The sequence below is a fragment of the Trachinotus anak genome, unplaced genomic scaffold (genome assembly GCF_046630095.1).
Source record: "Trachinotus anak isolate AG129_WGS33_773 ecotype Australia unplaced genomic scaffold, CSIRO_AGI_Tana_v1 ptg000012l, whole genome shotgun sequence".
Lineage (NCBI taxonomy): Eukaryota > Metazoa > Chordata > Actinopteri > Carangiformes > Carangidae > Trachinotus > Trachinotus anak.
The window spans coordinates 22,886,574-22,898,255 of NW_027273863.1; the positions used below are offsets into that span (position 1 = coordinate 22,886,574).

Genomic DNA, 11,682 nt, shown 5'->3' on the forward strand with positions numbered 1-11,682 from the left:
AGGGCAAACTCCCCCATCGACCTCATATACAGTAAAAACATTTTTATAGATATCAGTAGAAATAACTCATTAACAGGGAAGAATAAAATGCAAAGATGAGTTTGTAAACAAAGAAAGTTTTATTTACTCCACAAATGTCTTTAGTAACAATTTATATTCCTTCCATTAATCCAGATCAGGAAGTTGAAGCTAGAATTCTTGCTTGTTATATGTAGTTAAAGCCTGATGTTTAGTGCAAAGAGAACCTGATCCAGGTTTGTTTTGAGATTATACTGCATAGAAATTAAGTCAAAATTTAACAAAAACATGCCGACAGCTTGAGCGGCGAAGTATTACAAATCCCTGTTGTTGCTGCTGAGCAGTTTAGGGAAAGATGTGCCGATGGATCGACCGTGCCGATACACAACCAGCTCCAGCATGTACTCATCCACCTTCACCACCACAGATGTCGTCTTCGAATTTGACATGAGGAAGATGATGGTGAAGAGAGCGACCTCGAACTCAGGGCTAACGCCGATGAAGGAGCCGCCGACCGGTTTCACCAAGCCCTTCCAGCTGAACTGCAGGTTCAGCACATGGTCGTCTTCATCAGGCTATAAAACAATGACAAAAAAAGTTAATTAAGGAACTCGTACTGTTCAGTGTGTTTAATGTCTCCACGGTGCATAAGGTGACAGAGTATTGTCGTACTGTGTCTTTGTTGTCTCTTGCTTTGTATCCTTTGTAGTCAACATGGTTGTGTTTTTCCTGCAGGTAGAACTGGACCCAGTTGTGAAGACCCATGATCTCCTGGCCAAATTTGGTTTCTCCAACAAACACATGTTCAAATCCACAAGAATCTTCACTGTAATGAAAATAAAGTCAGTATATGTTCAGCGACAGGTTTATTAAGTCTCCATTCTTCCTATTAGAGCTTTTTCCCCTTATCTACTATCCACTGTTCTTTGCTGCTTAAACAAAAGATGGTTCCGCTAGAAGGTGAAACAACCTGCTGCTCTCTTTTAAAGACCAGTCAAATGTACAAAGTTAACATGTGAAAATTATTTTCAATAAAACTAACGAAACTGATTAACTCCACCCAGTGAAGATAAACCCATACAATCAAATGTATCTTTAGAGTCAAACTGCTTTTGAGAAAAAAGTAAAGAAAGTTAAGAAAAAACAAACAACAAATTGTCAGATGATCACAGAGCACAACTCCGACAACTGATAGTGACTAAGCAAATGTAATTAAAAGCTCGAGAGAAATCTACTAATTGGATTAGATGCTGTTTTTGTTAAAGATTCATTGCATGCAGAAACAATAACTTAGCAGCAAAAAACAATGTAAAAAAAAAAAAATAGAACACACTGAGTAAATCTGGGGTTTAAATGCTGAATCATTGTATTTACTCATGTATATAATTTCTCATTTGTATTGATTCTCGGGCAGGAAATCCAGTCACCATGTCAGCTGGTTCATCTGCAGAAAAACCAGTCATGGGGCTGGTTAAGGCCAAACTCTATGAGCCAGTCTGTAGATGATTAAACCAGTTCTCTTTCCTCTAACCTGAAGCACAGCCTCTGCACACACAACAGTAGCTCCCCCTGCTGCTACAGTGAAACTCACCCTCCACTCCTCTCCCTGTGGTAGAGGCGGAACCAGATTTCATACAGCTGTCTTTTGAACTGTGCAGGGTCTGATGGCGACTGCCCCTTCCTGACCAGATACTTGTGAGCACACTGTAAAGAAGCAAAATAAACAACATCTGATGATTTTTCAGGCTTCCAAGTAACAAATGTGGTCACAAAAATGGCAAATAGAAACAGTTCTGAACATTTCTACTGTTTCCAAGGTCAAGAATGAACTTTCAAGCCAACGTGAATGAGAAAGTGCTCAGAAAAATGGAAATCTCAATATTATGTAATAAATGAAGATTGAGTGATGAGTGTAAAAACTCCAGAACAGCTAGTAAATGGACTTTGTTTGGATATTATTCTGTTGGATATTAATTCTTATTATCGAGCAATTTAATAAAATAAAATACATTCATACAGCAGACAAAATGTGCATACATAATCATAAGAAAACTTATTAATCATTTTGTCTTCATACTCTGGGGAAGGGAAACTCTTGTGTGCAGTCTATAGCTGATTTTTATATGAATGTTCAGTTTCTTTAAAATTTCAAGCCTGATGCTAAAACCTTTCAGTGTTAAAATGCTTCTTGTTATGGTCGGAAAGCCTCTGAAAAGAAATAACATCATGTTTTCGGGCAGGTGACTTATTTGGCCAGTAACTAAAGAATTATACAGTAGTTATGGGCCAAATCTACAATTCTTTGGTTATAATGGCTGACGGCTGTTTTTCTACGAAGTCACCTTCACATTAACGTCACATCCTCAAGCTCATCAATAAAGAACAGCTTGAAAACAGCTGTGCAAACAGCTGCTGCGTAGGTTCAGTGTGTTATAATTGTATTTGAACATTACAGTTTACGATGACAGATGTGTTTCGGAGGTGACTCCCTCTCTTAAAGTTACTGCACCTTCATGACATCTGTCTCCATCATGGCATCGATGAACAGCTTGTTCTCCTGAAGCTCCTCTGAAGTGACCGTCTCTGACACGCCTGTGGACGTCTCATAGTTGTCCAGCAAGTTGATGAAATCTGCACATAAAGGACACGTGCTTGTCAAAAGTGTAGAAACGTGGTTCTAGCAAAAGGGAAGTGTAATGGGGAAAAAAAGGGACATGAACTGCTACTTGTGCTACTTACGTGCATATGTTTCGATACTCTTGAGTTTGTCTTCGTTGACATATGTGAAGAGTGGAGCCCTGGCTCTGTCTCTGGCATAGTTACTGCCCTGAGCCACATATCCTGCCCTCCCCTGATTAAACACACAGACAGACAGTCATCAGCAAGCATGTTGTCAATACACAAGACAGGAAACCTGATTCAGAACTGATAATCTAAACTATCTAAGACTAAGAGTCTACAGCCATGCACATGGCTCTGTTGGGCAACGCTTACACACAATGTTGCTTTCATCTAGACGCTAATATGCTAAAGTTAACCAATTTAGTTAAGTGAAATTTTGCACATGGTTCCCAAAAGTTCACATTTGTGATTTCAGGACGATACAGAACGCCACAGTTCTGTTTGCATCCTGTAACTAACTTTTACAATGTGAAGCTCTATGCTCTGTGGTTTTGGTCCAGACGGAGTTTGCAAATAACACCTTTATCTTCAGCTGAAGGTTTTGCATTGCAATGAAGCGATGATGGAAGACTTCAAGTGCTGACCTGGAGGGAAATGATGTAATCAGTCCCCGGCTTGAGGCGGTTGGTATCCAGCTGCCAGAGCTGGTTTAGCACCTCAGTGAGCTCCTGGTCGGCCTGCTGACTGTGAAAAGGCAGAAAAGAAAACAATCAAAAAATATTTCCAAGAGGGTTATTTTCTTTTTGGTTTTTTTTTGGTTTTTTGCTCTTCAGAGAGGCAAGACAGAGATAAACATTTTTCACAGCAGATGTTTTGACTGGTCCAAGTAGGACAAACAGGTGTTTCTAATGACTTTAACGATGGCAAATGTCCCTGTTACCACGACAGTTTGACAGTGAGCCTTTTATTTCACTGGTACTGGAGATGGGATCTTTTTTTTTTTCATAAACTTTATTAAACGGCACAATAATATTACAGGAAAAACAACAGTTCTGAAATAAATTTCTGAATAAAAAATACAAAAACAAAAAAAAGAAAAGTACAACAGTCAGCCAGTTGTCTGTGAAAAAAAAGATTAACTTCTTTTCTCCATTCACAGACATGATTAACCAGGATGTGATATCCCTCTATTGACTCTTTATCCTTGACTGACCTGCTTGATCTTTTCCTTTCCAAATAATCACAACCACAGAAGATGCTTTTCCTCCAAAGCATCTACTTTACTCTACAGATTAGAAGTGATTATACACTGGGAGGACTTGATGATTAAGGGGAAGTGTGTCTGTTCTTCCTTGTTTTTCACAGCCATGGCTATGATTAATTTAGCAGCTAACAGAATCAAACACATGCTCCCTTCCCCTCATCTTGGTAGACTTTTCATAGATTGTGTCACTTGACTTATTCATTCAGATAACTCAATTTAACAGGGAGTTGCTGTAATATACAAAACCCTCCTTTTCTAAAAAGCTCATCCTGTGGCTCAAACGATAACAGCTTGAAAACCTGTATCCAACTGGATTTTCAACACATGTTTTGTTTGCAATTTTGAGCAAACCACATAAAAAGTTCCCCTTTTCAAGAATCAACATCCGCACAGACTAGTCTTTTGATCTTGTCCACAAGTATTTCACTAAAATTGATCTTTGCACACACAGGAACTCATAAATGTAAGAGACGTACACCTCAACACTGAAATCTGATCAACGTTGCTCTTAGATTCTCCAACACACGAGAGACAAACCCCCTAGAAAAGCTGTCATTTGCATTTTTAAAACAGTGTTACCTGAAGCCTTCTGTTGTTTTCTGTTTGTCTTGACAGGCCAGTGAGGAAAACCTTAGCTCCATTCAATGACCACATCGCCTCCATAATTAAGTTACACCTACATGGCTCTGTGCTCAGGTTGTAATCTGAGATGTAAATGTTATATCCCTGTTAAGTTTTTATATTTCCCCTAGCATTGGGCTGAATAAATATAATGCAGAATATAATCTGAAACTGTGTTTGAAACTTTTGTATCTGTTCAATCCCACCACACATGTATTGTCTTAAAAAAGGGTAATTGCAATTAAAAGTATCTCAAAAACCACAATAACGGACACACCCTTCCTGTCATAGAAAGAGGACAGATGACTGACACATCAGGAAAAAAAAAAAGGTTGAGTAAGAACCAAGTGACAGGAAGGGGCTCATACTGAGACAGAAACTCCTCTGTTCTTAATTTAGCTTGGGCACAGTTATGAATCTCACAAGGCAGAGCAGCTCAACAACGTTACTGCAGCAGACACAGTTCACTAATCACTCCCAGACCCTGCTGCTCTCACACCCAACAAACAACATGCAGACAGAACCCACTGTCCCAACCTGAGATCTGCACCCAGATCAGCTGTTGGTCGGAGCCAGTGGGACATGCACAGGTAAACTGGAGGAGCAAAAAAACACTACAAACCAAACATTTTTCACCTTATGATCATAAACCAGCAGGAGTGTCGTGTTACAGTGTGGCCATTGTTTACATCAAATATCTCTGTCCTGCATGGAGCCAGTGTCTTAAACAGTCCCACAGAGTGTCACCTCCCAAACCATGACAAACATGCATTAAAAAGAGGTCGAGAAAAACTTTTCCAGCATGAGTTATTCTCTTGTATCTCTTCGGCTTGGCTGTCACAACTTACCCTCTCGCCATGGCTCCGTTCCGTGGAAAAAGTTACTCTGACTTCTCGCATCCTCCTCCTCCTCCTCATCGTCAGCGTTTCAAGGGGGACAGTTATCTGAGACGTCAATCATGACGTTTGCAGGAGAATAAGCCAATCACAAGCCAGGAAAACGCCCCCGCCCCACCCATCTGACATTAGAGGGACAATCCTGTGGTTTTATTAATAATGAACACCGTGCTTACTGTGAATAAAGTGTGCTTTCATAGAGCTACACTCATTACTGTATCAGACATAATCTATCTATCTATCTATCAATCAATCAATCAATCAATCTATCTATCTATCTATCTATCTATCTATCTATCTATCTATCTATCTATCTATCTATCTATCTATCTATCTATCTATCTATCTATCTATCTCTATCTATCTATCTATCGACTCATTTATCCATTATATTTAAGCAAAGCACAAACAAATCCGTAATTCTAATCTATAATATTTAATCTGACTGAATTCAACATTTTTCAAAACATCAACATCAACTCCTCAAATTGCTCTAAATTAAAGAAATTACATGATACATTAGACTAGAAATAAATTTGGAAAGCTGTACATCATGTATGGAAATCAATGCAATCTGTCAGGTAAAAAAAAAAAAAAAACCTGCAGCGCACTTGTTTCACAACACCGGCTTTTATTTTGAAAACCACACTTTACCAGATGAACCGAAGTATACCTCTGCGCATGCGCAACAGCTGCACACGTTGTTTTGGGTTTGGGTGTGAGTGTAGCGACACCAGCCTCACATGTATTGATTAAAGACCTTCACCACGCCGCTTACGTTGTTTATTTCCTCAGAGTTTGTCTCTCAGGTCTCTGTTTGGACGTAAATTAGCTGTCGCTGAAAAAAAGCGACACATTTAGACCCAAAAAAAAGCGTAGTGTTTGAAGAAGGCTAACTGGCTAGCCTAGCCCGCTGCAGCTGTGAGTGGCAGCATGGCGGCTGTACTGGAGCTGATTGCTGGGAGCTACGAGCAGATTGCCTTCGGTTACCGAGTGAAAACAGATGAAGAGGTAAGTTGAGGTCTGTTGTGTTGTAGTGTCCAAGACTGGTCCGCATTGTGTTTTCTGTTCTCTGGCACCTACAAACTAAACTGAGCTGTCATTGGATCTGATGTGCAGTGCTACACAGCAATAACCTGTGAGTAATACTGTGAGGAAGGGTTTAATGTTTGGAGCATGATGGAAGACTATGTTGGTTTTAATGTATTTGCTGATTTTACCCTCTAAAACCTTTTTATAAACTGTTTTATAAACATTTTCTCCTACTTTCAGTATTTAGATGATTTCCCAGTCCCCTCATGTTTTTATGTGTCATGCAGGAGTGGACAGCCAAGGCAGACTTCACACATCACGCCCACACAGCATCCATATCAGCTGTGGCAGCCAGTGAGAGGTTTGTTGTCACAGGAAGCAAAGATGAGACCATTCAGCTGTACGACATGAAGAAGAGGACCGAGCACGGTGCTTTACTGCATCATGACGGTGGGTATCTCAAGTAGATCTTATGTTTAATATACAGAGGCAGCCCTCTCAATTGAAGAGAGTGACAAAAAAATGTAATCTCTTTTTAAACCCTTACATATAATTTTTTTTTTCTTCACTTGAAAAAAAAAAAAAAGCTATATTATTCCTGACATCATCTGACTTAAACCTCCCTGTAACCGCACAGGCACCATCACCTGCCTGGAGTTTTACGGATCGTCGCATTTACTGAGCGGAGGAGAGGACGGGCTCCTGTGCGTGTGGAGCACCAAGAAGTGGGAGTGCCTCAAGTCCATCAAAGCTCACAAGTACGTTCACACATAGAGGTGCCGCAGAAGCGCTCAGATGGTTGTGTTTGCGTGATTGCCGTCTCGTATTTTCTGGGATGTGGACAAGTCGGAGTAACCAGCCTCATTCTCTTGCTTTCTTCAGAGGCCACGTCACGTCGATGTCCGTCCATCCTTCTGGGAAACTTGCGCTTTCAGTGGGGACAGACAAGACTCTCAGGTAAAACCCACAGCTGCGCTCCACAGTCATTCAGGCAGGTGTTTCATTTAACAGGGAATCAGAAGTGACTGATGCATCTTTTTTATCCTTTTAGAACGTGGAATCTAATCGATGGAAGATCAGCCTTCATCAAAAACATAAAACAGAGTAAGTTTCATTGTGAAGTTAACGAACTGACTGCTCTTCAGAGATATTTGTATATTTTAAATGACCCGATTTTTTTTTTTTCTCTCCTCACTTTTAACAGATGCACATATAGTTAGATGGTCTCCAGACGGGAATAAATATGTGGTGGTGGCAAATGACAAGGTGAACATCTACGAGCTGGAGACAGCTTTAGTGACAGGAACAATTACAAACCCCAAAAGGATCTCGTCTATTAAGTTTGTAAATGTAAGTTCTTCGTCTATTACTCACACTTTTTTTGGAGAAACTTGCACAAATAATGACATTTTTAAGTGATAATTTGTATTTGTGTAGTAATCCCACCAAAAGATAACAGTAATTAATTTAGAATAACAACATCCCACCTGTAAATTTAAATGTATGTTGGAATATATATATTTTCTTTTTAAAGAACTCCATCCTGGCCGTTGCAGGAGACGATGAAGTTGTGAGGTTATGTGACATGGGCAAACAGGAATGGGTGTGTGAGTTCAAAGCTCATGAAACCAGGTAATTTCAAAGTTGTTTTTTTTTTTTTTACTTCACAGTTCCAATGTATTTCAATTAAAACATTAAACATATTTCTGATGATGAGCAGAGAAAACACGGAATTTTAAATCAAATGTAGTGAAATGTATTTATGTTTCATTGGTAGAAATTAAAACATAACAGCTATCTTTTTGTGATATTAGGGTGAAAGCAGTCGACAGTTTCATTATGGAGGATTACTGCGTGATGGTGACGGCTTCAAATGACGGATTCATCAAAATGTGGAAGCTCCATCTGAAAGAGGCGAGTCTCTGATGTAGCTTTGAACATATGAGTAGAAAAGATTTACTTGTAACTTTAACTAAATTTCTAAAACATTTACATTTTTAGCGACGTTTAAAAAATTTCCTTGAGGGTCATGACCTATTGACATAATATGTATCTACTTTGTAATACATAGAGTAATAAAGTTCTTTAACAGCAATAATGACTACAGTCAGATTGATGTGTTTAGATTTAATCAGATAAGTAGTAAAATGTCAGACACAATAAAACACGAATAAAGTTACATAGACAAAGACTAGCAAGATTACAGTGTTGTTACCTGCTGAGCTGCTGATTATCTGCTGATGTATCGTTGCTCTCCAACAGGAGCTGGAGCCTCCCACCCTCCTTGGGGAAGTGAACACAACAGCCCGGCTGACGTGCCTCGCTGTGTGGAAACCTTCATCAGTGCAGCAGAAAGCTGAGGAACCAGCAGCTGAGGCGACAACATCTGAAGGTGACATCCTGCAAACACTGACTTTCATTTCACTCTATTATCATGTTTGGAAAGAGACACTAGTGATGGATAAGAGCTGGTGTAGTGAGGACACTGATTATGGTCTTTTTTTGCTGAGTGACTTACTGGAAAGAAGAGTGAAATGAGGGTCAATTGGCTGCAGAAAAGATCTTAACCTTTATACCAAGCCGAACACGTCTCCACTTGGCAGCAGTCTGTATTTACAGTCAAAGCAGCATGAAGCTAGAGTAGCAATAACCCCAAGATGTTTACAGTGCGCAGTGGGAAAACTGGCTGTACTGGAAAACTTCCAAGCTCCGAAGAAGGATGTTTCTAAAGAAAACATGTTGTTTAACTATCTTCCTCTAAATAATTACAAAGCTTCAAGATTTCACATACTATTTTTTGTGTCCTGTTAACACCAACCATCTGTTTTTTTTGTCTGTCCATAGAACTTGCTCGAGAACTTTCAAAGACCAAGAAAGTCCGAATCGCAGAAGAAGTCATTCTAGAAGATGAGAGCAAACCCAAAAAGAAGAAAAAGGACAGTGGAAAATAAAAATGGGCAGCAACAAAAAATCTTTTTAAAGATCTTTCTATGCACTGTTTTAAATCTGGATTTTCAAACATGCCTTTACATGTTGTGAAGTGATAAAGCCCAGTTTGACAGTTTTCAAGTTCTGACTGTATTTTTGTGATTAAATATTTTTGATGTCAAAACCGAAAAGCAGAAAAAAATGGTGGAAAATGAGATGAGCAACAATAAATATGTTTTATAATCCATTTATTTATTAGTTATCAGTACTGAGTTAAATGTGCCCAAACTCTTTGACCTGAGTGAGCTTTCCTGTGTGGCTGTCTGTTAAAATCTGCTTGGCCTGATGAGAGGTGTCACCAATCTGTAGCCCCGACCTAATTTACCTTTAAACTGGCCAAACATACTTTTAAGCTGCTTTTACTTCTACTTTCATCCATGCAAAGAATACATAGTCAGTCAGTCCCACATCTGCATTGTGTTTGTTTAGGTGAAGCTACAGTGGCTGGCCTGGCTGGCTTCTTCTGCAGCTTCACCTCAGGTCCAGGCCTGGTCTCTTGTCCAACCACCATCACTGCATAATTGGTTCCACGAATGTTTTCATTGTTTTATATCTTCATTTTCACTTCATAGTCCAGCATACATTTGCTAATGGTTGCCATGAGTAGATGATGACGCAGATGCTCTCTGCTGATGCTATTCTTTAGAAAATGTCCTTACTCTGCTAAAAATATATTCACTAAGTCAGTTTATTAGGAACACCTAGCTAAAACTAATGCAGTCTCATAATACAATCCTGCAATAAAAATGTTCAAACTTTTGAAGAGAGGAGTTTCAACTGTAATAATTTTGGTGAATATAGTTAGTGGTGCAGTCGCATTATTCAGAGGCCTGTCTGTTATTTAGCCTACTCTGATAGAAATGGGGTGGACAAAGTCTAACAAACTTAAATCAGTGCCTCTCTAACACACGGAACATTATAACGAAACAGATTTATCCATTGATTATTGGGATTAAAAAAGGTTACATAAAGTTTGTATATATATATCCTGCCGAGCATTCTTTTATTTTGAAATTCTCTCACATGACTCCGGAAGTGTAAACGTCCAGGAAGTTTGGAAATTCAGGTTTGATCCTAGACTTCATTTAAAAGAGGGTGATTCATATTTCGAGCATATTTCTCGACAGTGAAACTTCAGCCAGGACCTGACAGACTCTCCCCAGGCCAACAGCTGCAGGTCCACCTGGACATGGCTGTGGACTGGGCTGGCTTCAGCTATGCTGCTCTGGTGTCAGCAGGAGGAATCACTGGGTATCTGAAAGCAGGTAAGGAGGACACACTGACAGTTTGATATGTAACTCTGATATAACTTTTGGTGTAAGTATGTTCATTAAGTTTTTCTAACTAAAACTAATGCAGCAGGAGATCTCAGTTTCTGGCTAACCTCTGATAGAAATGTGCTGGACAAAATATCTGAAGCACCACAGACTCCAGGCAACCATGTGTACAAGGCAGATAGTCAGATTTTAAGGTAAAAGTGGAGGGTTTATAAAAAGACAGTCCATTAAACTTAATTCAACGCTTCACTTAAAAATAAAAGCTTGTGTGTTTGCTCCACAGGCAGCGTCACCTCTCTGGCAGCAGGGCTCCTGTTCGGCCTGTTGGCTGCGGTCGGTGCTTATCTGGCATCTCAAAATCCCAAGAATGTCTGGCTCTCTCTAGGTGAGCAGCTGTGGTTTGTTCAACTGTGACAGTCCAAGTGCAGCTTTCACACACACACACACACGACAACAACTGTCTCCCTCCACTGTGGAAATGCAGGAACCTCAGGAACTCTGACTGTAGTGATGGGTCTGAGATTTCTCAACTCCTGGAAGTTCATGCCAGCGGGTTTAATGACTTTAGCCAGGTAAGAAAAAACATTATTCCACATTTTAAATCCCTCACTTTTAATAACTCGAGAATCTCTTTTCAACCATGTCCTGATATAAATGTTGTCGACTCTTTTCAGTGGACTGATGCTGGCGAAGATCATAACTGGGATGATGAAGAGGCCACGCAAATCTTGAAAGTACTTAAATGTTAATTATCTGGGTGTCTGTAAATATTTTGAACTTGAATAATCTAACATTCCCCTCTGTGTAGTTTTGTATCATGGTCTTCTGTAAAAACGATTATTTTTAAACCTGATTTAATAGGAAAATATCCTTAGACATCAAAACTAATAAAAGAGAATTTTCAATTTTCTGACATTTGAAAAAAAGTGTCTGTCTTTGAAAATAATACACTCACTTACTTAAA

At 39.4% G+C, this 11,682-nt stretch overlaps 3 protein-coding genes across 3 annotated transcripts; 2 read left to right on the forward strand and 1 right to left on the reverse strand.

The window, feature by feature from the left end:
- Window positions 1–96: 96 nt before the first annotated feature.
- On the reverse strand, window positions 97–5,516 carry LOC139629019 (uridylate-specific endoribonuclease C-like). The gene is made up of 7 exons (XM_071491350.1): window positions 5,374–5,516; window positions 3,285–3,384; window positions 2,758–2,869; window positions 2,528–2,649; window positions 1,610–1,722; window positions 691–844; window positions 97–593 (listed from the first exon to the last, which is right to left on the reverse strand). The coding sequence occupies exons 1-7, from the start codon at window positions 5,382–5,384 to the stop codon at window positions 333–335; spliced, it is 873 nt and encodes a 290-aa protein (XP_071347451.1). The 5' UTR covers window positions 5,385–5,516; the 3' UTR covers window positions 97–332.
- A 588-nt stretch (window positions 5,517–6,104) lies between these two features.
- On the forward strand, window positions 6,105–10,206 carry pak1ip1 (PAK1 interacting protein 1). Its single transcript, XM_071491349.1, has 10 exons — window positions 6,105–6,432; window positions 6,741–6,903; window positions 7,091–7,211; window positions 7,336–7,410; window positions 7,505–7,557; window positions 7,658–7,803; window positions 7,988–8,085; window positions 8,268–8,367; window positions 8,716–8,845; window positions 9,298–10,206. Exons 1-10 carry the CDS (start codon window positions 6,355–6,357, stop codon window positions 9,402–9,404), a joined length of 1,071 nt encoding a protein of 356 aa, XP_071347450.1. The 5' UTR covers window positions 6,105–6,354; the 3' UTR covers window positions 9,405–10,206.
- A 249-nt stretch (window positions 10,207–10,455) lies between these two features.
- LOC139629021 (transmembrane protein 14C-like) lies at window positions 10,456–11,631 on the forward strand. The gene is made up of 4 exons (XM_071491351.1): window positions 10,456–10,706; window positions 11,002–11,103; window positions 11,203–11,290; window positions 11,393–11,631. Exons 1-4 carry the CDS (start codon window positions 10,631–10,633, stop codon window positions 11,448–11,450), a joined length of 324 nt encoding a protein of 107 aa, XP_071347452.1. The 5' UTR covers window positions 10,456–10,630; the 3' UTR covers window positions 11,451–11,631.
- Window positions 11,632–11,682: the final 51 nt, after the last annotated feature.

Excerpts from the sequence above, each read along its gene's own strand:
- LOC139629019 (XM_071491350.1), bottom strand. Across the intron at positions 2,650-2,757 it reads GAGTATCGAAACATATGCAC|ATTTCATCAACTTGCTGGAC; the intron begins GTAAGTAGCACA and ends CTTTATGTGCAG. Across the intron at positions 1,723-2,527 it reads TGGAGACAGATGTCATGAAG|TGTGCTCACAAGTATCTGGT; the intron begins GTGCAGTAACTT and ends GCTTCTTTACAG.
- LOC139629021 (XM_071491351.1), top strand. The coding sequence starts at position 10,631 with ATGGCTGTGGACTGGGCTGGCTTCAGCTATGCTGCTCTGGTGTCAGCA. Across the intron at positions 10,707-11,001 it reads CACTGGGTATCTGAAAGCAG|GCAGCGTCACCTCTCTGGCA; the intron begins GTAAGGAGGACA and ends TTTGCTCCACAG. Across the intron at positions 11,104-11,202 it reads GAATGTCTGGCTCTCTCTAG|GAACCTCAGGAACTCTGACT; the intron begins GTGAGCAGCTGT and ends GTGGAAATGCAG.
- pak1ip1 (XM_071491349.1), top strand. The coding sequence starts at position 6,355 with ATGGCGGCTGTACTGGAGCTGATTGCTGGGAGCTACGAGCAGATTGCC. Across the intron at positions 7,558-7,657 it reads CATCAAAAACATAAAACAGA|ATGCACATATAGTTAGATGG; the intron begins GTAAGTTTCATT and ends CACTTTTAACAG. Across the intron at positions 8,086-8,267 it reads TTCAAAGCTCATGAAACCAG|GGTGAAAGCAGTCGACAGTT; the intron begins GTAATTTCAAAG and ends TTGTGATATTAG.